Raw genomic sequence first — 25,932 nt, 5'->3', positions numbered from 1 at the left:
TACAGGCGAAACCAAGATGAAACTTCCACCAGGAAATGGGTAGAATTTTTTAAGCTCTGTTTTCCAATGTCTCCTTATATGGCTGTGAATGCACCAGGAACGAGCCTGCGCTTTCTGTCGTTTCTTCAAGATGTCTGCAGCATTGTGACGTATTTGTAGGCATATCATTGGAAGATTGGCCATAAGAGACTACATTTTCCAGGGGTCCGCCCGGTGCCCTTTGTCTAAATTGGTGCGTAATCTTCAGTTGCGGGCATTTTCTCCTGGGATTCAGGACAGAAAGCACACTTCCACGAACGATGTATCATCGAAGAGATATGTGAAAAACACCTTGAGGATTGGTTCTAAACAACGTTTGCCATGTTTCAGTTGATATTATGGAGTTCATTTGGAAAAAAGTTAGGCGTTTTTCTGACTGGATTTTCGGGGTTTTTTGGTAGCCAAACGTGACGCACCAAACGGAGCGATTTCTCCTAAACAAATAACCTTTCAGGAAAAACTGAACATTTGCTATCTAACAGTCTCCTCATTGAAAACATCTGAAGTTCTTCAAAGGTAAATGATTTTATTTGAATGCTTTTCTGTTTTTTGTGAAAATGTTGTCTGCTGAATGCTAACGCTAATCCTAACGCTAATGATAACGCTAAATGCTACGCTAGCTAGCTACTGTTACACAAATGATTTTTTTCCTATGGTTGAGAAGCATATTTTGAAAATCTGAGATGACAGTGTTGTTAACAAAAGGCTAAGCTTGAGAGCTAGCATATTAATTTCATTTCATTTGCGATTTTCATGAACAGTTAACGTTGCGTTATGGTAATGAGCTTGAGGCTGTATTCACGATCCCAGATCCGGGATGGCTCGACGCAACAGGTTAACAAACCTCCAGATGAGCTTCAATGTCATACAACACTCCTTCCGTGGCCTCCAACTGCTCTTAAATGCTAATAAAACTAAATGCATGCTCTTCAACTGATCGGAGCCCGCACCTGCCCGCCCATCACTAGTCTAGCCGATTCTGACTTAGAATATGTGGACAACTACAAATACCTAGGTGTCTGGTTAGACTGCAAACTCTCCTTCCAGACACATTAAACATCTCCAATCCAAAATTAAATCTAGAATCGGCTTCCTATTTTGCAACAAAGCATCCTTCACTCATGCTGCCAAACATACCCTCTAAACGGACTATCCTACCAATCCATGACTTCGAATAGCCTCCAACACTCTACTCAGCAAATTGGATGTAGTCTTGTCACCAAAGCCCAATATACTACACACCAATGCGACCTGTATGCGCTCGTTGGCTGGCCCTCGCTTCATATTCATTGTCAAACCCACTGGCTCCAGGTCATCTACAAGTCCTTGCTAGGTAAAGACCCGCCTTATCTCAGCTCACTAGTCATCAGGTATATTTCACTGGTCATGCCCAAAGCCAACTCCTACCTTTGGCTGCCTTTCCTCCCAGTTCTCGCTGCCAATGACTGGAACGAATTGCAAAAATCACTGAAGCTGGTGTCTTATATCTCCCTCACTAACTTTAAGCATCAGCTGTCAGAGCACCTGTACACAGCCCATCTGCAAATAGCCCCCCCAACTACCTCATCCCAAAATTGTTATTTATTGTTTTGCTCCTTTGCACCCCAGTATCTCTACTTGCACATTCATCTTCTGCATCTCTATCCCTCCAGTGTTCAATTGCTAAATTGTATCTATTTTGCCACTATGGCCTATTTATTACCTCCCTAATCTTACCACATTTGCACACACTGTACATAGATTTTTATATTGTGTTATTGACTGTACGGTTGTTTATCCCATGTGTAACTCTGTTTTGTTTGTGTCCCCGTGCTTTGCTTTTTAACTGGGCCAGGTCGCAGTTGTAAATGAGAACTTATTCTCAACTGTCCGTCTGGTTAAATAAAGGTGAAATAAATAAATAAATATTTTTTAAATGTGACTGGTTGAGAGTGGCCTACAGTACTACAGTAGGACCAAAATAATCCTAACAAAATAAAAACATTAGTGTAACCTTAGTTTCAGTAAGTAATACTGAAGTGCACAATTATCAGTTTCTATTTAGGTTTATGTCGCCCATTCATTGTCAGTTAGAGACACAGTAGGACCCAAAAGCATAATCAGTGCTCTAACTCCCCCTTGAGCGGGTTCTGGAGCAATTAGGTGGTGACACAGGGTACCGTACTAAACCACAAATTACCTTTAAATCACGCAACATAATCGCAAAACTTTTGGTGGCGCAACCACTGTAGAATAAAAAATTAAAGGTTTGAGTCTCACTGATGCAATGTTACAATAAAAAATACATGTGTTTGCATGATTAATGCCTAAGGAAATACATTTACTGAACAAAAATATAAACACAACATGTAAAGTGTTGGTCCTGTGTTACATGAGCTGAAATAAAAAATCCCAGAAATGTTCCATACTGTCACGTTCTGACCTTAGTTCCTTTGTTTTTGTCTGTGTTTTAGTATGGTTCAGGGCTTGAGTTGGGGTGGGCAGTCTATGTTTGTTTTTCTATGTGGGTTTTTGAGTTCAGCCTAGTATGGTTCTCAATCAGAGGCAGTTGTCAATTGTTGTCCCTGATTGAGAATCATACTTGTGTTTCACTTTGGTTTGTGGGTGTTTGTTTCCGTGTGAGTGTTTGGCGCACACGGTACTGTTTCGGTTTTGTAAATTCACGTTGTCATTTATTGTTTAGTGTTCTGAGTTTTAATTAAACATCATCATGAACACTTACCACGCTGCGCTTTGGTCCTCCTCTCTTTCTCCCAAAGACGATCGTTACACATACGCACAAAAAGCTTATTTCTCTCAAATATTGAGCACAATTTTTTTATATATCACTCTTAGTGAGCATTTCTCATTTGCCAAGATAATCCATCCACCTGACAGGTGTGGAATATCAAGAAGCTGATTAAACAGGATGATCATTAAACAGGTGCACCTTGTGCTGGGGACAATAAAAGGCCACTTTAAAATGTGCATTTTGTTCACACAATACAATGCCACAAATGTATCAAGTTTTGAGGGAATGGGCAAATAGCATGCTGCAGGAATGTCCACCAGAGTGGTTGCCAGAGAATTTGATGTGTGTGTCTTTCCAAATCATGTCCAGTCGATTGAATTTACCACAGGTGGACTCCAATTAAGTTGTAGAAACATCTCAAGGATGATCAATGGAAACAAGGTGCACCTGAGCTCAATTTCAAGTCTCATAGCAAAGGGTCTGAAAACTTATGCAAAAATGTCTATGGGATATTATGTGTCGATTGATGAGGATACATTTTTTAAATCCATTTTAGAAAAAGGCTGTAAGGTAAAAATATTTGGAAAAGGGGAAGTGGTCTGAATACTTTGCGAATGCACTGTACATGTATATTTAGTTCATTAACCAGACGTTCTTATCACACCATAGTGCCATAACACTTCTGATACCAATGCAGGGAGAAAGGGGGCCACAAAATGGTGAACCGCTATTAAAAAAATGGTATAGAAAAGTATTTTGTATTTTGAAAAGTATCTTGTTACAAAATATATTGGAGTTTTATTCAGTCCAGTGTCATACAAATGACAAAATACTCAGAGGTAATTAAAATACATATTCCAAATACACAGAAATACTGCCCATCTCTGATCATAGTATTTTCAGTTTTTAATACAGTCACATATCTGTTGATACTGAAAGGACACGAAATTGTATAATACTCACGTCCTGGTTACTCATGTCCCAGTATGGCCGCTCACCAAATGACATCACCTCCCACATGACGATGCCATAGCTCCACACGTCACTGGCTGAGGTGAACTTCCTGTAGGCAATAGCCTCAGGGGCTGTCCACCTCACCGGGATCTTCCCTCCCTGAGAGAGAAGAGAAGAGAATATATTTTTTTAGACTTACATTTTGTGTCTCTTTACACTGGCTGGTTTGACATAATATTTGACAGCTTGCTGCTTTTTATAGCCAAGGCCAAGTTGTCATAGCCAAAGACAAATTAGATTCATATCTGTGAGCTTCCTCTTGCAAATACACTTCATGATCAAGAACAGAGCTTTACTGAAATCACCCCACCAATCAGTGTATTTAAGCAAAACCTACAATTTCCATATTAAAAACATATGCAGCTGACTTAAAACAAAACCCTTTATATATCATTTTAAATATTCTATTGGAAAACATATGTTTAAAATGAAATGCTGACTGCAGGGATCTGTTGATGTACTTAGAAAAAAAGGTTGAGTGGTACATCTGTAATGACTGAGTGTACCAACAACACTGGCATACCATGCAGTTCTTTTGATAAACATTGATGAACGATGTTCACTTCATAATCCCCATTATGCACACAGCACACCCTGGAGGGATTTCTCTATACAATTCCTGGAGGAGTGTACAGTACCAATTGGACTGAATGTGTACACTTTTGGATAAGCCTGATTTCAAAGGAACTGAGGGCTTACAGTGCCCTCCCGATCTAGCTACATGATCTACAGGGATACTTTTGATGAGTGTGCGCTGTCATTGAAGTGGATCTCAGCTATTGGAGACATCTGGAACTGGTTGTATGAAAGACCTCTGTAAACTCTGTCTGGAGTTCTGGACAGAAAGTCATGAAGCACAAGGTTCTGTTCTAATTGTTCTGGGCAGATTGTCTTGAGTTGAAAAGCCTGTGCTGTGAATGCAGGACTGAGGAAAAATCCCCACTGAGTGTTGAGCAGGGAAACCTCCATAAGTAATATTCACATTCCAACAACAGCTAAATGGATCTGATGCTTACAAGACAGTTGATGACTCAAGAATAACAGAATACTAAGGATCCATTTTACAAGGAAGATATTTGATGTGGAATGTATTCAATGTGGCAACAGCCAACATGAGAGTAATCATTGTTCAGAAGCATGCTTTGAATCAGACTCTCTGCTCTTAGTTCTTGTGCATTTCATTTACAGCAGCTTTGAGCCACTTTCCAATGCATGTTTTTTGGCTCCCCGGAGGCGAGCTCAGATGTCTCTTCCACAACAGAAGAAAGGAATGCTACAGCATAAAAAAAATACTACAATCCCAGTATTTCCTGCTGAACTTGTAATGGTTGGCTAGATTGAGGCTGCATTGCAGATTCCCTATAATTAACCATGTCGGAGGTTTTGAATAAAGCGAATTGTTGAAATGCAGAGGCAAACAAAAGGCTTGGCGCACACTACATGTACATAACGAATAGTCGACATTCTCTCTCCCAATAAAAACAGTGAGAAGAGAGAATTCCCTCAGGGAAAATGAAACTATGAAAACTTAAAAGTGGGCTGACAGTATTAAAACAGGGTCTACAGAACAGAGCTCCAGACACGGAGTGAAATACACTCTTAGAAAAAGAAGTTCCAAAAGGTTTCTTCGGCTGTCCTCATAGGAGAACCCTTTTGGGTTCCATGTAGAATCCTCTGTATTAAGGGTTCTACATGGAACTAAAAGGGTTCAACCTGCAACCAAAAAGGGTTCTTCAAAAGGTTCTCCTATGGGGACAGGCAAATAACTATTTTTCTAAGAATGTATAGTGTAGGGAGTGGAGAAAGGTGTAATGTGCTGTGTTTTGGTACAGCATTCCTCGTGCTGGTTACTCCATGACTGTTACTTAAATGAATGACAATAATTATTGATGATGTATTTGACTCTTCTTTTTGAGGGGTATGCTACATACAACAATACAGAAACAACCTATCCTGTATCTCTGTATCCCTAGCACAAAAACAGGCAAACCTCTCTACCTCTCCTCTGTCCCCCCCCCCCCCACGCCCTCCCATTTACACACATATAACATAAGCTCATATATCTGCCACAGAAAATCATAAAATAGTAATGTGAAGCCTAACCAAATGACTTAGTTTTTCCAATCTTCAAGGATAAATTAGACTATTAATATGGCAGAGGGGTGATGAAAAATGCATTTCATGCCAGCCGGCAATTTGGTTTATGATCCCATTGGGTGAAGAGAATGGCACTTATTCTGTAAAAAAAAAAAATCCAGGGGTATCGCATTTCCCATCACACGTTCTTGTTTTATAGCACAGTTAAACCCAAATCAATATGGCCTTATCATTGGGCCATTTCTGCAAAGCAGGCGTTTCCCCTCTGTCTCCAGTGACTTTCATCCAATTTTAAAGCCAAGTGGTTTCACACTGTCCAAACCATGAGTACATTTATCTATATGGCAGGAAGAAACCCAGTATCAATGGGCATTTAGAGAACAGTACAAATGATATTGATATTCTCTGGAAGAATAGTTTGTGGAGAGATACAAGTAGCTATAGTGCAAGCATTACATGTACCTCCCTAACATAAAGTACTCCCATGCTTCCTGCTTAACTCATGCTCTATGACTTATTTACGGTTAAGTGCCTTGCTCAAGGGCACAACGAGTTTTCACCTAGTCGGCTCTGGGATTCAAACCAGTAATCTTTTGGTTACTGGCCCAACCACTAGGCTACCTGCCATCCCATGTCAGACATACTCCCAAGTCACATACTGTACGAGGGACAAGGAGCTTAGCTTTGATAGAGTTAATTTAACTTATCATCTTTGGACTCCTGAATGGGGTAGACATAAACTATTAGATATCTCTTTGATAGCTTGTTCTGAACAGCTTTGTGCCTCTACATTCTTCTGTCTCAACTTTCTCACTCCCCATGATGAGTGTGATCTTTACGAAGGCCTAAAAGTCAATGAAGATACTCACACTCCAAATCTGCCCTTCAAGGGTGAATCTTCCCAAAGCAAGCCATCATATTAGGTTTGTTATAATATCTGTGTGATATGCGATACAGCCATTAAGCAATTAGATTGAATCTGTAGTGAGATTCATCAGCAAAATCAAACATACTTTTCATTGAGTAACCTTACTCCCAATGGCTTGCAGACAGAAATGAAAAGACTGTGGTTGGAATAAATTGTTTGCCTCTGCAATGGCTGTTTTTTAAAACAGGTTAAGAAATCCTTAAGAGTTTATTGACACACCCGTACGTCAATCTAAGTAACATAATAACAAAATCCCCAGGCCTACCGAGTGGCACAACGATCTAAGGTACTGCATCGCAGTGCTAAAGGCGTCACCATCTGGAGTCCCATAGAGCAGAGCATAATTGGCCCAGCGTCGTGCGGGTTAGGGGAGGCTTTTGCCGGTGGGGTGGGGGGGGGGGGGGGTTTAGTTGGCTTATCGCACTCTAGCGACACCTTATGGCGGGCCAGGCACCTGCAGACTGACCTTGTTGTCAGTTGAATGGTGTTTCCTCCGACACGTTGATGCGGCTGGCTTCGGGTTAAGCGGGCGGGTGTTAAGAAGCATGGTTTGGCGGGGAATGTTTCAAAGGACGCATGACTCGACCTTCACCTCCCTAGTGCGTTGGGGAGTTGCAGTGATGAGACAAGATCAAAACTGGGCAGAAAATATTAATAAAATCCCCATCAATATCCGTCAGTTTAAGCTGCATCTCATTACATGTTTTAAAAAAACATTCAGAGCCAACCAACTAGAGAGCTTGAATAAATAGGGAAAACCAACAGAAAGAAATCAATCGTGTTGTTCAGCAGGGTAGTCTGAGGTGCACAGGGCAGAGCTCGTTAGGTGAAAAGGGCGACCCCAGCCTGTTTCCCATTTCAAACAGCAGTGGAGCAGCTCAGCTCTTGTAATGGAAACAGCTCGCCTGTTGGCCATGTGCATTTCTCATGCTGAGCTGGTATATGATGAGATACTCATGCACTGGAGCTCCCGCTGACATTTATTTTATTTTAACAGGGAGTCCCATTGAGATCAATGTGAACAAGGGCTCTTTCACAGGGGAGCCCTACACACAAGTTACATAATACAATAGAATGCAAATATACAACATTACAAACACACCAAGAAAAACAATCACATTCCTCAGCAAAGAGGTCCTTCATCAACATTTTGAACGGCCTGAGAGGCACCAATACATTCAGATGTAGTGCATTGTTTCCAAACTCAAGTCCTCCAGTCCCTCCATCATCACACATTTTTATTGTAGCCCTTGACAAGCACACCTGATTAAACTTGCCAACTAATCATCAAGCCCTCAGTGAGTTGAATCAGGTGTTTTTGTCTGGGCTACAACATAAATGTGTGCTGTTGGGGTTAATCGACGACCGGAGTCCATCCCTGAGACTGGGTATGGTAACTCATACGTCAGAAGCCTATTAACTCTTATGTTTAAGTTATTTTTTATTCATAATTCATTTACAACACACACAACATATCACCCTAACCAAACAACAACAAACAAAACACCACATGTAAACACATGACAACATTGTTATTTCTCCTCCTTCACATTTCTAGACTTTCCTTCCTTTACTTTCCTTCCTTTACTTTCCTTCCTTTCCTTTCCTTCCTTCCTTTCCTTTCCTTTCCTTTCCTTTCCTTTCCTTTCCTTTCCTTTCCTTTCCTTTCCTTTCCTTTCCTTTCCTTTCCTTTCCTTTCCTTTCCTTTCCTTTCCTTTCCTTTCCTTTCCTTTCCTTTCCTTACCTTCCTTTACTTACCTTCCTTTACTTTCCTTTCTTTCCTTCCTTTACTTTCCTTTCTTTCCTTCCTTTACTTTCCTTCCTTTACTTTCCTTCCTTTACATATCACAATTTCATCCTAACAAATAATCGAAATACAAATGTTGCATACTGTACATTGGAGGGCTGCAACGAATTTTGAAGAACAATAAATAAACAGGTAATTAATATTATGAAATGGTAAAGGTGGAGTCATGATAAAATTGGCAGCAATTTGTCATGTACACAATTTGTATAAAAAGACACAGTATTATTCATTGGTATATCGGTTTTGTATCAATACCCATGGTTAATTACATCATATAAATAAGACTTCACTCCAAGACAGTATCTTCAAACCTAGCTCTTTTTTTCATATTCCTTTAGCTTTACATTTGCTATATTTTTTTCTTCAAATTTGACAGTAACGATTGATGTTAGGTACAGTTAGGTACAGTTTTCCCAGCGAAACAAAGCTCATAGAAGAGAAAGCAGATTCAAATGGACAGGGATGGTTATACTTCATCTCACTATCTCCCTCCATTTCTTGTCATTGGGAAAGCATTAGACAGATGGAGATTCTATGGTGTATGGGTCAATCAGACAACCATGTCATCAGCATCTTAATGTGGAGTGGCCCTCATCTCACGCTAGTCAGCCTGCGACAAATAGAGTTGAGCAGAGACAGTGGAGCAGGGGATGGGGCAAACCAGGAGTGGCTGAAAGAGTTTTAATTAGCAATCGGCAAACAGAGCACAGACATCACCCTCCAGCCTCCCCTCAGACTCCCTCAGTCATCCATCCAGAACCACAGGGTCAGCCCTCTGGGCCACCCATGACAGGATCAACACACACACCCTCTCTGCCATAATCACCCACACAGTCCCATACCCATTAACTATACACACCGACAGACACTAACGTTTTCTAGGCAAGGAAATTCAAAACAGGGAATCTATAATATAGAGTACAACTCAATAGTGTCTCATGAAACACAAATTAAATTCAACTACTCTCTGATTAGATCTACAATACATCTGTATAGGCAAGACAGTGTAGCCTAGCAGAGATCTTAGATGACACTAGCAGGGTTGTCTATCACAACGCTCCTGCAAGCAGCAATCAATAATTTGTTATCATCTATAAATGTGTGAGAGAGGGTGTCTTTGCATAGGCAGGCATGCACCTCTTAGACATGGGTTGTTATTTCATTCATAATGCCAGTGTCGGAGTTCTACATTGTGAGATAATTCTATGAACTTTGTTAAAGGGAAATAGAAAAATGTACTGTGTGCTTTTAGAAGGTTGAGATGTTCTGATTAGAGCTGTTGTGGAGGCAGGGAGAATTTCATTATAAACTTCTGCCTCTGCACACAGACAGACAGATACAAATAAATAGGACTAGGTTTCTCTCTTGAATTTAAAGAGATTCTCTGGTACTTTTGTATACTTTTTAGCCAGTAGTTCTGAAAGTAGCACTCACGAGCCAAAAGTGGACCCTGAAAATGGTGTACTACATCACATACTGTATATGTAGATATATGCACCACATCATTGCTCTCGCTCTGCTGTGTGTGCATCTTGCAAGCGGTCACTCAAATGGCAATGGGCTGAAGCTCATTGGATAGAACTCAAATTGCTAGGGCGCTGGCCCAAGTGGGGGACGATGGCATAGCACAACTTCCAGAAAAAACATTGCTTTCAAACTAGGGATTTAGTGGCTAATTGAGGTAAGTCAGGAATTCTGCTCATATATTATTCATGTGTGAACTACACTGACACATCCAGCCCAAAGCTGGAGGTTTAAAAAATACTTAGTAGTTTAAAAAGTTCCAGAGCATGTCTGAGTTCTAAAAATTGTGAGACAAAATCATCACAATTCATCAAAGTGCATTTAGCTGAATAATCATAGATGCACTGTATATATTTTAATACACTACATGACAAAGTATGTGGACACCTCCTCATTGAACATCTCATTCCAAAATCATGGGCATTAATATGGAGTTGGTCCCCCCTTTGCTGCGATAACAACCTCCACACTTCTGGGAAGGCTTTCCACTAGATGTTGGAACATTGCTGTGGGGACTTGCTTCCATTCAGCCACAAGAGCATTAGTGAGGTTGGGCTACTAGGCCTGGCTCGCAGTTGGAGTTCCAATTAACTCCAAAGTTGTTCGATGGGGTTGAGGTTAGGGCTTTGTGCAGGCCAGTCAAGTTCTTCCAAACCGATCTCGACAATCCATTTCTGTATGGACCTCGCTTTGTGCAGGGGGGAATTGTCATGCTGAAACAGGAAAGGGCCTTCCCCAAACTGTTGCCACAAAGTTGGAAGCATGGAATAGTCTTGAATGTCATTGTTTGCTGCAGTGTTAAGATTTCCCTTCACTGGGCCTAGCCCGAACCATTAAAAACAGCTCCAGACTATTATTCCTACACCACCGAACTTTACAGTTGGCAGTATGATCAACACAGACACAAAGACATAACCATGGCCATGTCAACTATTGAATCACCCAACTCTCTCTTGACAAAGAGATGTCTCACTTTGTACTGGACCATAAGATTTTTTTTTCCGAATGTGTTCCAAAGAAACGGGGAGGAGAAAGGCCAGCCAGAGAGGGTACTCACCAGGGAGCTGGTATAGATGGGGTCTGATGTGTCGTCCTGTAGGTAACGGGACAGGCCAAAGTCAGACACCTTACACACCAGGTTGCTGTTGACCAGGATGTTGCGGGCGGCCAGGTCTCTGTGGACGTAGTTCATCTCTGCCAGGTACTTCATGCCCGCCGCGATGCCACGCATCATCCCCACCAGCTGGATCACCGTGAACTGCCCGTCATTTTGCTGCAGAGCAGGGATTAAATAGGATGTTATGTCACATTGGAGTTAATGACATAATAAAGTGCCAGATACTTGGGATAATGATGCTCCCATTATCTCTCTAAAATGTCCTCATTGTGTTGGAAATGCAAAGGTACACATTTTAGGTGAAACAATTATTGGCTGGGCAGCTTGTGCAAATATTTCAAGTTATTGAGTATTGAGGAAGAGCACCATATATGCCCTTTTCCAAATGTTACCAAATTGTCATTCATTGATGTAATAAGTGTTCCACTTGACTTGGGGCCCATTTAAGGAGTATGTGTGTGTGTCCATTAACCCCACATTGGATTCATGTCTTTGAACACTCTCTGTCTCTGCTCCTTATCCTCAGCTTGGCTGTTTATTAGCGGCCCCCACCAAGGTGGATAACTCCCTCCCGTGAGGCACGGCAGGTCTGACCCTACGCTGTGGCTTCAGTGGGCACCTCCAACACGCCAAGCAGGGCACTCATTCAACTGTTGTCTTTCTGCGCCAGCAACAGGGGCATGCCAGGAGAAAAACAACCCAGAAATCGATGTCCACGGGAGTCAAGTGCGGTGGCTCGGAAGAGGGCCTGGTGAGGGAGAGGACATCAAAGGGGTGTTCAAAGCCCCGTTTCAAATGAGTCCAGGATCAAAGGGAGGAGGAAACAGGTTGGAGGAATTAGAAAACTGGGCCACATATTGATTGTGTTCCATGTTCTCTGTTTCCAAGGAGGAAGAAGAAACAGTAAAACTGTGCCAGGCTGGCACTTTGAATCAGGGCACTGTGTATTAGCTATGCTGCCTCAAAGGGCTCTGGGTGGAACAATTTCATTTATGCTAACCTCATGAATTATATTACGAAATATTGAAGGTTATTGATAAATATAAGACATTTTTGCTCATTCATGCCAGGGTTGTTTATCAGATCTCAATTTCCTGCTATATTAAATACATTTATCCTCCAGGGAGTTTTAGATCTCCATTTTCTTAATCCTTTTAATAACTAATCTCAATAATCATACTTCACTGTTAGTGTGAAGCTGTCAAATTAGCAATAAAAGCTTTAGCTGATTAATCAATATGATTGATATATGAAACCAGACAGTGGCCCTATAGCTCAACCCAGTGTATAATCCGATGCAACAGAGGTGAAAGCTGGCGCCGGGGCTGGTGTGCTGACCAGAGGAGGTAAAAAAGGAGGATGTGTCCCAAATGGGCCCCTATTCCCTATAAAGTGCACTATATGCTTTTAACCTGGCCCAAAAGTGGTGCACTATAAAGGGAATAGGGTGACATTTAGGACACAACGAGAATAACAAAGCAGCACTCACCCTCAGGAAGGAGTCCAGGGCCCCATTCTCCATAAACTCTGTGATAATCATGACTGGCCGACTCTTGGTGACCACGCCCTCCAGTCTGATGATGTTGGGGTGGTCAAACTGGCCCATGATGCTGGCCTCAGACAAGAAGTCTCTTCTCTGCTTCTCCACGTAGCCCGCCTTCAGGGTCTTAATGGCCACGTACAGCTCCCTCTTCCCAGACGGTTTCAGGCGACCCTTATACACCTCTCCAAACTCGCCTGGAGGAAAAGACATGATAAATTACATTATTACAAAGCAAACTATTAGTATGCAAGCTGATATCATGTATTTTCACTTCTTATTCTTAAGCAATAAAGCCAGAGGAAATGTGGTACATGGCCAATATACCACGGCTAAGGGCTGTTCTTATGTACGACGCAACACAGCGTGTTTTGTTTTGTCATACCCATGGTATATGGTCTGATATACTATGGCTGTCAGCCAATCAGCATTCAGTGCTTATACCACGGGTATGACAAAACAGTTATTTTTACTGCTGTAATTACATTGGCAAACAGTTTATAATAGCAGTAAGGCAGCTCAGAGTTTGTGATATATGGCCAATATACCACAGCTAATGGCTGTGTCCAGGCACTCCGCGTTGTGTTGTGACCAAGAACTACCCTTAGCCATGGAATATCGGCCATATGCCACAACCCCTTGGGCCTTATAGCTTAAATATAGCACATGTACAATCAAAAGTCCCCATAAAGATAAACACTGTATATGCGACAAGAGAGTGTTACACTCTGGCTCCCTGTGGTACCCATTAACATAGAGCCCAGTTTCAGGGTCATAAGACAAGTTCCAACATGTCAGACACCAGTCAGTGTGAGGATCGTTCTTTTGCTGAATGCACGAATATATCAAGTCAATCCTGGCAGATAAAATCAGCATGAAATATAGATTAATGGAAAGGAGTCTAGTTACATATTAGCAGTTACATATTAGCAGATAGTGGCTAACATTGCCCTCTGTAAAGAGAGCAAGTCTGTTAAGTGGAAAGGGTTCTTTCTCTCTAAAAGCAAAACAAATCAGATGGAAAGAGTGGTTTTCAGAAACAGAATATCTGAGGTAAGACCAAATGTCTCCGACAGTTCCTTCATCCAACACCCAGATACAGGTAGAGGGGAAGTGGAAAAGAGAATCATAGATTCACAGCTTTCACTGCAGCAGAGGCAGAGAGATTCTCCCCCATGTTACTGAATGTTAGGTTTCCCTTCTTCCCAGTCACCTGCACCAATGACCTCCTCAATCTTCACACAGGATACGTCTATCTCTTTGGCAAATTCTCGTACGGCTTCGTTGGGGTCCTCGTAGGTGAAGGGATCGATGTAGATCTTCATCGCTGGCGAGCCAGAGAAGTGGGTGGGGCATGCCATGGGGGAGGGACAGCTGGACATGTCCGGTCTCAGAGAGTGTTCTGGAACAGAGGACAGAAGGAGTAGAGGTTTGGATGAGCACGGGAAAACAAACAAATGTATCATCAGTAGTGTTGCAAAGGGTGGGTATAGTACTAGAGACGTTCTAAGTTTGCCAGTAAACTACCAGAATGTTGGTCACTTTAGAGGATTGTATGGCCCTTTTGGGTACTTAAGAATATCACAGGTGTCTGTAATTATCTCCGGCCCTCTATGTGACCTTATCACATGTAAAATATATAAAATAATCACATAAGGTTATTTTTAAATAAAAAATTGACTGACGAAGCTGTAAAACCTTATTCTAAATTAGGGCTGTCAAACGATTAAAATAATTAATTTAGTTAATGGCATTAGCTAATCTCGATTAATTGCAATTTTAGATTTAGCTCAAATTTGGATCTAAATAGAGAAGAAAATCCATTAGAAAAGCAGTGCATTGAGTTATGGGTATATCATGTTAAGATTCTAAGGTAAAGAAACACAAAATCTGTATCAGAATGTTTTTAACAGCATTTTCATCATAAACACAAAAGTCACTGTAACATAAAGATAAATCACATTAAAATCCAATCCTATTTGTCACATGCTTCCTAGACAACAGGTGTAGACTATCAGAGAAATGTTTACTTATTGGCCCTTCCCAGCAATGCAGAGTGTGGCCAAAACAACATACAGGAACTCAAGTCCTTCTGTTCACCTGATTTAGAATTCCTCACAATCAAATGTAGACCGCATTATCTACCAATGGAATTCGCTTCGATTATAATCACAGCCGTATATATTCCCCCCCAAGCAGACACATCGATGGCCCTGAACGAACTTTATTTGACTCTTTGCAAACTGGAATCCATATATCTGGAGGCTACATTCATTGTAGCTGAGAATTTTAACAAGGCTAATCTGAAAACAAGACTCCCTAAATTTTATCAGCATATCGATTGCGCAACCAGGGCGGGAAAAACCTTGGATCATTGCTATTCCACCTTCCGCGACGCACATAAGGACCTGCCCCGCCCTCCTTTCGGAAAAGCTGACCAGGACTCCATTTTGTTGATCCCTGCCTACAGACAGAAACTAAAACAAGAAGCTCCCGCGCTGAGGTCTGTTCAACGCTGGTCCGACCAATCTGATTCCACACTCCAAGACTGCTTCCATCACGTGGACTGGGATATGTTCCGTATTGCGTCAGACGACAACATTGACGAATACGCTCATTCGGTGTGCGAGTTCATTAGAACGTGCGTTGAAGATGTCGTTCCCATAGCAACGATTAAAACATTCCCAAACCAGAAACCGTGGATTGATGGCAGCATTCGCGTGAAACTGAAAGCGCGAACCACTGCTTTTAATCAGGGCAAGGTGACTGGAAACATGACCGAATACAAACAGTGTAACTATTCCCTCCGCAAGGCAATCAAACAAGCTAAGCGTCAGTATAGAGACAAAGTAGAATCTCAATTCAACGGCTCAGACACAAGAGGTATGTGGCAGGGTCTACAGTCAATCACGGATTACAAAAAGAAAACCAGCACTGTCACGGACCAGGATGTCTTGCTACCAGGCAGACTAAATAACTTTTTTGCCCGCTTTGAGGACAATACAGTGCCTCTGACACTGCCCGCTAAACTAACTAAAACATGCGGACTCTCCTTCACTGCAGCCGACGTGAGGAAAACATTTAAACGTGTCAACCCTCGCAAGGCTGCAGGCCCAGACGGCATCCCCAGCCGCGCCCTCAGAGCATGCGCAGACCAGCTGGCTGGTGTGTTTACGGACATATTCAATCAATCCCTATCCCAGTCTGTTGTTCCCACATGCTTCAAGAGGGCCACCATTGTTCCTGTTCCCAAGAAAGCTAAGGTAACTGAGCTAAACGACTACCGCCCCGTAGCACTCACTTCCGTCATCATGAAGTGCTTGAGAGACTAGTCAAGGACCATATCACCTCCACCCTACCTGACACCCTAGACCCACTCCAATTTGCTTACCGCCCAAATAGGTCCACAGACGATGCAATCTCAACCACACTGCACACTGCCCTAACCCATCTGGACAAGAGGAATACCTATATGAGAATGCTGTTCATCGACTACAGCTCGGCATTTAACACCATAGTACCCTCCAAGCTCGTCATCAAGCTCGAGACCCTGGGTCTCGACCCCGCCCTGTGCAACTGGGTACTGGACTTCCTGACGGGCCGCCCCCAGGTGGTGAGGGTAGGCAACAACATCTCCACCCCGCTGATCCTCAACACTGGGGCCCCACAAGGGTGCATTCTGAGCCCTCTCCTGTACTCCCTGTTCACCCACGACTGCGTGGCCACGCACGCCTCCAACTCAATCATCAAGTTTGCGGACGACACAACAGTGGTAGGCTTGATTACCAACAACGACGAGACGGCCTACAGGGAGGAGGTGAGGGCCCTCGGAGTGTGGTGTCAGGAAAATAACCTCACACTCAACGTCAACAAAACTAAGGAGATGATTGTGGACTTCAGGAAACAGCAGAGGGAACACCCCCCTATCCACATCGATGGAACAGTAGTGGAGAGGGTAGTACGTTTTAAGTTCCTCGGCGTACACATCACAGACAAACTGAATTGGTCCACCCACACAGACAGCATCGTGAAGAAGGCGCAGCAGCGCCTCTTCAACCTCAGGAGGCTGAAGAAATTCGGCTTGTCACCAAAAGCACTCACAAACTTCTACAGATGCAGAATCGAGAGCATCCTGTCGGGCTGTATCACCGCCTGGTACGGCAACTGCTCCGCCCACAACCGTAAGGCTCTCCAGAGGGTAGTGAGGTCTGCACAACGCATCACCGGGGGCAAACTACCTGCCCTCCAGGACACCTACACCACCCGATGTCACAGGAAGGCCATAAAGATCATCAAGGACAGCAACCACCCGAGCCACTGCCTGTTCACCCCGCTATCATCCAGAAGGCGAGGTCAGTACAGGTGCATCAAAGCTGGGACCGAGAGACTGAAAAACAGTTTCTATCTCAAGGCCATCAGACTGTTAAACAGCCACCACTAACATTGAGTGGCTGCTGCCAACACACTGACTCAACTCCAGCCACTTTAATAATGGGAATTGATGGGAATTGATGTAAAATATATCACTAGCCACTTTAAACAATGCTACCTAATATAATGTTTACATACCCTACATTATTCATCTCATATGTATACATATATACTGTACTCTATATCATCTACTGCATCCTTATGTAATACATGTATCACTAGCCACTTTAACTATGCCACTTTGTTTATATACTCATCTCATATGTATATACTGCACTCAATACCATCTACTGTATCTTGCCTATGCCGCTCTGTACCATCACTCATTCATATATCTTTATGTACATATTCTTTATCCCCCTACACTTGTGTCTATAATTTTCTGTCCAAAAATGATGCAGAAAAATTAATCCATGCTTTTGTCACTTCTAGGTTAGACTACTGCAATGCTCTATTTTCCGGCTACCCGGATAAAGCACTAAATAAACTTCAGTTAGTGCTAAATACGGCTGCTAGAATCCTGACTAGAACCAAAAAATTTGATCATATTACTCCAGTGCTAGCCTCTTTACACTGGCTTCCTGTCAAAGCAAGGGCTGATTTCAAGGTTTTACTGCTAACCTACAAAGCATTACATGGGCTTGCTCCTACCTATCTCTCTGATTTGGTCCTGCCGTACATACCTATACGTACGCTACGGTCACAAGACGCAGGCCTCCTAATTGTCCCTAGAATTTCTAAGCAAACAGCTGGAGGCAGGGCTTTCTCCTATAGAGCTCCATTTTTATGGAACGGTCTGCCTACCCATGTCAGAGACGCAAACTCGGTCTCAACCTTTAAGTCTTTACTGAAGACTCATCTCTTCAGTGGGTCATATGATTGAGTGTAGTCTGGCCCAGGAGTGGGAAGGTGAACGGAAAGGCTCTGGAGCAACGAACCGCCCTTGCTGTCTCTGCCTGGCCAGTTCCCCTCTTTCCACTGGGATTCTCTGCCTCTAACCCTATTACAGGGGCTGAGTCACTGGCTTGCTGGGGCTCTCTCATGCCGTCCCTGGAGGGGGTGCGTCACCTGAGTGGGTTGATTCACTGTTGTGGTCATCCTGTCTGGGTTGGCGCCCCCCCCCCCCGGAGGGATCTGCGACAGAGTCACAGGAGCAACCAGGGTCAAGCGTCTCGCCTAAATTTGTGCCGTGGCGGAGATCTTTGTGGGCTATACTCAGCCTTGTCTCAGGATGGTAAGTTGGTGGTTGAAGATATCCCTCTAGTGGTGTGGGGGCTGTGCTTTGGCAAAGTGGGTGGGGTTATATCCTTCCTGTTTGGCCCTGTCCGGGGGTGTCCTCGGATGGGGCCACAGTGTCTCCTGACCCCTCCTGTCTCAGCCTCCAGTATTTATGCTGCAGTAGTTTATGTGTCGGGGGGCTGGGGTCAGTTTGTTATATCTGGAGTACTTCTCCTGTCCTATTCGGTGTCCTGTGTGAATCTAAGTGTGCGTTCTCTAATTCTCTCCTTCTCTCTTTCTTTCTCTCTCTCGGAGGACCTGAGCCCTAGGACCATGCCCCAGGACTACCTGACATGATGACTCCTTGCTGTCCCCAGTCCACCTGGCCATGCTGCTGTTCCAGTTTCAACTGACCTGAGCCCTAGGACCATGCCCCAGGACTACCTGACATGATGACTCCTTGCTGTCCCCAGTCTACCTGGCCATGCTGCTGCTCCAGTTTCAACTTCCACCTGACTGTGCTGCTGCTCTAGTTTCAACTGTTCTGCCTTATTATTATTCGACCATGCTGGTCATTTATGAACATTGAACATCTTGACCATGTTCTGTTATAATCTCCACCCGGCACAGCCAGAAGAGGACTGGCCACCCCACATAGCCTGGTTCCTCTCTAGGTTTCTTCCTAGGTATTGGCCTTTCTAGGGAGTTTTTCCTAGCCACCGTGCTTCTCCACCTGCATTGCTTGCTGTTTGGGGTTTTAGGCTGGGTTTCTGTACAGCACTTTGAGATATCAGCTGATGTACGAAGGGCTATATAAATAAATTTGATTTGATTTGATTTGATAAGGTAGTAGTTTTGGAATTGTTAGCTAGATTACTTGTTGGTTATTACTACATTGTCGGAACTAGAAGCACAAGCATTTCGCTACACTTGCACTAACATCTGCTAACCATGTGTATGTGACAAATAAAATTTGATTTGATTTGAGAGAGAAAGAATTGAATAATTACAGAACAATAATAAGACGAGGAATAAATACACAATGAGTAACAATAACTTGCCTATATACACAGGGTACCAGTACTGAGTCGATGTGCAGGGGTATGAAGTACTGTAATTGAGGTAGATATGTACATATTGGTAGGGGTAAAGTGACTAGGCAACAGTCACAACTAGGCAAAATTTGCACACAATTTTGTTTATATGCATTTCTCCTTTGCCAAGATAATCCATCATCACTCTAAAATGTGCAGTTTTATCACACAACACATTTGTCACACAATCGTTTGAGAACAGCCCCACGGACATCTGATGAAACTGCGGGTTTGCACAACTGGAGAATTTGTCTACAAACTGTCAGAAACCGTTTCAAGGAAGCTCATCTGCATGCTCGTCATCCTCATCAGGGTCTTGATCTGACTGCAGTTCGGCGTAGTAACCGACTTCAGTGGGCAAATGCTTACCTTCAATGGCCACTGACATGCTGAAGTGTGCTCTTCATGGATGAATCCTGGTTTCAACTGTACCGGGCAGATGGCAGACAGCGTAGTGTGGGCGAGCAGTTTGCTGATGTCAAGGTTGTGAAGAGTGCATCCCATGGTGGCAGTGATGTTAAGGTATCGGCAGGCATAAGCCATTGACAACGAACAGAATTCCATTTTATCTATGGCAATTTGAATGCACAGAGATACCGTGATGAGATCCTGGGGCCCATTGTTGTGCCATTCATCTGCCGCCATCCCTTCTTGTTTTAGCATGAAAATGCACAGGCCCATGTCACAAGGATCTGTACACAATTCCTGGAAGTTGAAAATATCTCAGTTCTTCTATTGCCTGCATACTCACCAGACATCACCCATTTAGCATGTTTGGGATGCTCTGGATCGACAGCATGTTCCAGGTCCCAGGTCCCACCAGTAAAGCTCCTCCTTATCTCAGCTCACTGGTCACCATAACAACACCCACCCGTAGCACGTGCTCCAGCAGGTATATCTCACTGGTCATTCCCAAAGCCAACACCTCCTTTCGCCACCTTTCCTTCTAGTTCTCTGCTGCCAATGACTGGAATGAATTGCAAAAATGGCTGAAGTTGGAAACTTATATCTCCCTCACTAACTTTATGCATCAGCTATCTGAGCAGCTTACCTATCGCTGCAGCTGTACACAGCCCATCTGTAAATAGCCCATCCAACTACCGACCTCATCCCTGTATTGTTTTTATTTACTTTTTTGCACACCAGTATTTCTACTTGCACATCATCATCTGCACATCTATCACCACAGTGTTAATTTGCTAAATTGTAACTACTTCGCTACTCTGGCCTATTTATTGCCTTACCTCCTCACGCCATTTGTACACACTGTATATAGATTTTTCTATTGTGTTATTGACTGTACCTTTGTTTATCCCACGTGTAACTGTGTTGTTGTTTGTGTCGCACTGCTTTGCTTTATCTTGGCCAGGTCGCAGTTGTAAATGAGAACTTGTTCTCAACTAGCCTACTTGGTTAAATAAAGGTGAAATACATTTTCAAAATAAAAAAATATATGGCGTTCACACCAGATACTGACTGGTTTTCTGATCCACGTCCCTACCATTTTTAAAAAAGATATCTGTGACCATCAGATGCATATCTGTATTCCCAGTCATGTGAAATCCATAGATTGGGGCCTAATTTATTTATTTCAAATTGACTGATTTCCTTATATGTGACCCGATTCAGGAAACTAGGCATATGTCGTAAGTCACAACTTCACAGGATAGCCGTTTGAACGTTTAAAAAAAATTGGGGGGGGGAAGAAATGCCTTCCCGAACATGTGAACTTTCATGTGCCTTAATAACAAACCTTTTCAATTATGAACCTTGTTGGTTAAGCCACAGAAAATGATTGGCTGAGATAATGAGTGGGCTGGGCATGCCGAGAGAAGAGTTCGGATTTTTCTGCCATATAGAGGGCTTCTGTCTATTTGAGCTCGTCAGTCTGTGTTGGTAATCCTGTCGAACACCGCTTTAAAAAAAATGTATTGTGTATTGGAGCTGCATTAAGTTAGCTATATGTCTTAAGTTAAAGTGCACTGTTAGCTAGCCAGCTAACGTTAGCCAGCTGGTTTCCTAGCTGACGTTATTATTAATTTCCCAGAGCCGTTTGCAATTCTAGTTAGAGCCTAATGTTAGCTAGCTAACATTGAACCAGGCTGTTTATCTCCCAGCACTGTGGCATTGTTGGCACTGTTCAATGTTGTTTAACTAGCTAACATTAGCTGGCTGGCTCATTAGCTAACATTAAGTGACGTGTGTACAACATCCATTGAATATGGCCAGTGTCAGTAAATGTCTGCAAAAAAGCGTAATGAAATTGTTGCCAGCAGAGCTGGTTAGGCTGTTTTCATGTAAACAAACAAATCATCGGCCAGAGTGTCAAGTGTGCGCTCAGAGATCGAAACAAGATGGGTGGGGCTAAAGCTTAAGAGGGTGTGAACGATGCTGAATGGGTGTAGACAAAGAAGAGCTCTTCACTACATACCAAATCAGTCAAAGGCCATTTTCTTAAAAGTGAGTTTACAAGTTGATCAACATTTAAAGCAGAATTACTTTCCCATTGTTCCTCAAATGCATTGTTTGGTATACCATTTTGTAGCTCTGAGTCTCTACTTTTATCCAATATCAAAACACAATTTCAAACATAAGACCAAATCCAGGTGGTGAGTCACATATGAACTGTAACTCTTATCTTTGAAATGATTGCATGTTGCATTTTTGTTCAGTGTATTTATCAATCTTACAGCTTGGAGGTAGAAGCTGTTCAGGGTCCTGGTTCTCTCAATTTTGTTGTTGTTGTTTACCTTTATTTAACTAAGCAAGTCAGTTAAGAACAAATTCTTATTTACAATGATGGCCTACACCAGCCAAACCCAGACGACACAGGGCCATTTGTGCACCGCCTCATGGGACTCCCAATCATGGCTGGTTGTGATACAGCCTGGATTCAAACCAGGGTGTCGGTAGTGACGCCTCTAGCACTGAGATGCAGTGCCTTAGACCGCTGTGCCACTTGGGAGCTGGTGCAGTTGTATAACTTTTTGAGGATCTGAGGGCCCATCTGAGGGCCCAGAGGCCCATATTTTCAGCTTCCTGACTGGGAAGAAGCATTGTCATTCCCTCTTCACGACTGTGTTGGTGTATGTGGAACATGATAATTCCTTAGTGATGTGGACACAGAGGAACTTGAAGCTCAACAAGATAGACAATAAATAGCAACAGCAGCAAATATGATGAGTCAAAAGAGTTCATGCAAAAAGGGTCAATGCAGATAGTCCGGGTAGCTATTGGATAACTATTGAAAGAGATGAGTGGGGCTAAGTCTTAAGAGGGTGTGAACGATGCTGAATACATGTAGACAAAGAAGAGCTCTCCAGTAGGTGTACAAAAACATTCAAGGGCCATTTTCTCAAAAGTGGGGTTAAAAGTTTATCAACTTTCACAGCAGAAATACTTGTTCCTCAACAGCAGTGTATGATATGCCATTTTGTAGCTCTGAGTCAAGGCTGTCAGTCACAAATATAATGGTTAAGTGTTCAATGTTGTAACTTCACTGAGTTTTTCAACTTTACTAGTGAAATAGTCATTGAACTGATTGGCAATATCGAAAGGTTGTGTTATAAATGACTTCAATGAACGATGGAGATTAATTGGGTTTTCTGCCCATTTAAGGTACTCCAAATACTTTTTCCACTTTTTGATGTCATAAATGTTGGTTTGGTAATATAGTTTCTTCTTATTTCTGTTAAGTTTAGTCACAAAATGTCTCAGTTTAAAGTATGTCAACCAATCAGCTGAGCAGCCTGGTTTGTTTGCCATCTCTTTTGCATCATTTATTTGAACCATAATTTTTTTTTTATTAATCATCAATCCAAGGGGCTCTAACAGTTCTCACAGTTATTGTTTAAACAGGTGCATACTTGTCAACAATTGGCATGAATATTTTGACTAATACTTCCAGTGCTGCATCTGGATTCACTTCCTTATACACATCAGACCAACATACCTTTTTTTACATCTTCAACAAAAGAGTCCTGAGTAAACATTTTGTATGATCTCTTATAAATGACTTTAGGCCCAACCTTTGGCACTTTGGCTTCCTTGTAATTACCACAATGTTATGGTCACTACAGCCAATGGGAACTGATATTGCTTTCGGAGCAAAGCTCTGAAGCATTAGTGGAGATATGATCAAAAGTGTATGTCACAGATCCAACACTATTGGTATGCACTCTAGTTGGTTGAGTGAGATCCTGGGTCATATCACAGGATTTTATTCACAGTTAGAAGCTTCCTCTTGAGAGGACAAGGAATAATCAAAGGAATTATCTCAGTAAGTTTCAGAGATGGCCAGCATATGAATGTTATCTGATGTTAGCAAGTTAGTGAATTCATGAGCCTTATTTCTAAGGCTACAGAGTACATACTTCAGTATGGGCTATTCTTATCCCTTTCCTGGGTAGCTTATCGGAGATAGACATAATGTGGAAATAATAAATAAGTCAAATAAAAGTCCATCAGTAGTCAGTCAATCTAATAGTCAGTCAATCAGGCACTCTCTCCAGATATTGTCCTTGAAGGTTAGGAACTTGACCACTATCAGCCTGAGTCTGTAACCTGGGCTGGTTATAGGTTTTCCAGACATGTGGGTGGGTGCGCTCCGCCTCAATCTTCCTATGATCCGTTTCCAGCTTTTCAGTGATAAGCTTTCTCACTTTCTCCTCAGACTCCATCCAGGTCTCATGTGGAGACTCTGATATCCCATCCACAACAATGTTATTCATCCTAGATTGTCCCTGTAGACAGTCTGTTTTTCCAGTCATCTGTGATAATGATTCACAGACAGTGCTGATGTCATCTTGTGTGGACATCTTGCTGCAAGTCTCTTTCAGAACATCCACATCTCCCTGGAAGAATTGTAAACTGTTCTTAAGTTCTTGGACTTCTCTAGTTAGATTGTCAATTCTTTTGTTAGTTGTGTCCACCAGTATCAAAGCTCTCAAAGCTATTTACCTGATGCTGTAACAATTGCTTATAGACATCAAATCAAAGCAAAAACACATTTTATTGGTCGCGTGCACATATTTGCTGATCTTTGCAAATTTGCAGGTGCAGCGAAATGCTTTTGTTTCGAGCTCCAACAGTCCATTAAATCCTAGTAATAATAAAAATAAAATAAAAATACACATAATTTAAATATACAGTAGAAGTTGGAAGTTTACATACACCTTAGCCAAATACATTTAAACTCAATTTTCACAATTCCTGACATTTAATCAGAGTAAAATTCCCTGTCTTAGGTCAGTTAGGATCACCATTTTAGTTTAAGAATGTGAAATGTGAGAATAATAGTAGAGAGAATGATTTATTTCAGCTTTTATTTCTTTCGTCACATTCCCAGTGGGTCAGACGTTTACATACACTCAATTAGTATTTGTTTGCATTGCCTATAAATTGTTTAACTTGGGTCAAACGTTTCAGGTAGCCTTCCACAAGCTTCCCACATGTAGTTGGGTGAATTTTGGCCCATTCCACATGACAGAGCTGGTGTAACTGAGTCAGGTATGTAGACCTCCTTGCTCGCACACGCTTTTTCAGTTATGCCCAAAAAATGTTCTATAGAGTTGAGGTCAAGGCTTTGTGATGGCCTCTCCAATACCTTGACTTTGTTGTCCTTAAGCCATTTTGCCACAACTTTGGAAGTATGCTTGGGGTCATTGTCCATGTGGACGACCCATTTGTGACCAAGCTTTAACTTCCTGACTGATGTCTTGAGATGTTGCTTCAATATATCCACAGAAATGTCCTCCTTCATGATGCCATCTATTTTGTGAAGTGCACCAGTCCCTCCTGCAGGAATAGCACCCCCACAACATGATGCTGCCATGCCCGTGCTTCACGGTTGGGATGGTGTTCTTCGGCTTACAAGCCTCCCCCTTTTTCCTCCAAACATGATGATGGTTATTATGGCCAAACAGTTCTATTTTTGTTTCATCAGACCAAAAAGTATGATCTTTGTCCCCATGTGCAGTTGCAAACCGTAGTCTGGCTTTTTTATTGCGGTTTTAGAGCAGTGGCTTCTTCCTTGCTGAGCGGCCTTTCAGGTTATGTCAATATAGGACTCGTTTTACTGTGGATATAGATACTTTTGTGCCTGTTTCCTCCAGCATCGTCACAAGGTCCTTTGCTGCTGTTCTGGGATTGATTTGCACTTTTTGCACCAAAGTACATTCATCTCTAGGAGACAGAACGTGTCTCCTTCCTGAGCGATATGACGGCTACGTCCCATGGTGTTTATATTTGCGTACTATTGTTCGTACAGATGAACGTGGTACCTTCAGGCATTTGGAAATTGCTCCCAAGGATGAACCAGATGAACAATTTTCATTTCTGTGGTCTTGGCTGATTACTTTAGATTTCCCCATGATGTCAAGCAAAGAGGCACT

The 25,932-nt window shown here is 42.5% G+C and overlaps 1 protein-coding gene across 1 annotated transcript in view; it reads right to left on the bottom strand.

The window, feature by feature from the left end:
- LOC109897928 (ephrin type-B receptor 1-like) overlaps positions 1-25,932 on the bottom strand; it is a 179,502-nt gene that overhangs the window by 9,091 nt on the left and 144,479 nt on the right. The window contains exons 10-13 of the mRNA XM_020492611.2: positions 14,011-14,199; positions 12,747-12,994; positions 11,198-11,413; positions 3,734-3,883 (exon numbers count right to left, since the gene is read on the bottom strand). Of these exons, the coding sequence (XP_020348200.1) occupies positions 3,734-3,883; positions 11,198-11,413; positions 12,747-12,994; positions 14,011-14,199 (803 nt within the window). The remainder of the gene's footprint in view (positions 1-3,733; positions 3,884-11,197; positions 11,414-12,746; positions 12,995-14,010; positions 14,200-25,932) is intronic.

Source organism: Oncorhynchus kisutch, linkage group LG10 (assembly GCF_002021735.2).
Source record: "Oncorhynchus kisutch isolate 150728-3 linkage group LG10, Okis_V2, whole genome shotgun sequence".
NCBI lineage: Eukaryota > Metazoa > Chordata > Actinopteri > Salmoniformes > Salmonidae > Oncorhynchus > Oncorhynchus kisutch.
Note: the sequence above shows the minus strand (reverse complement) of the source record. Positions and strands in the feature narration are given on the sequence as shown.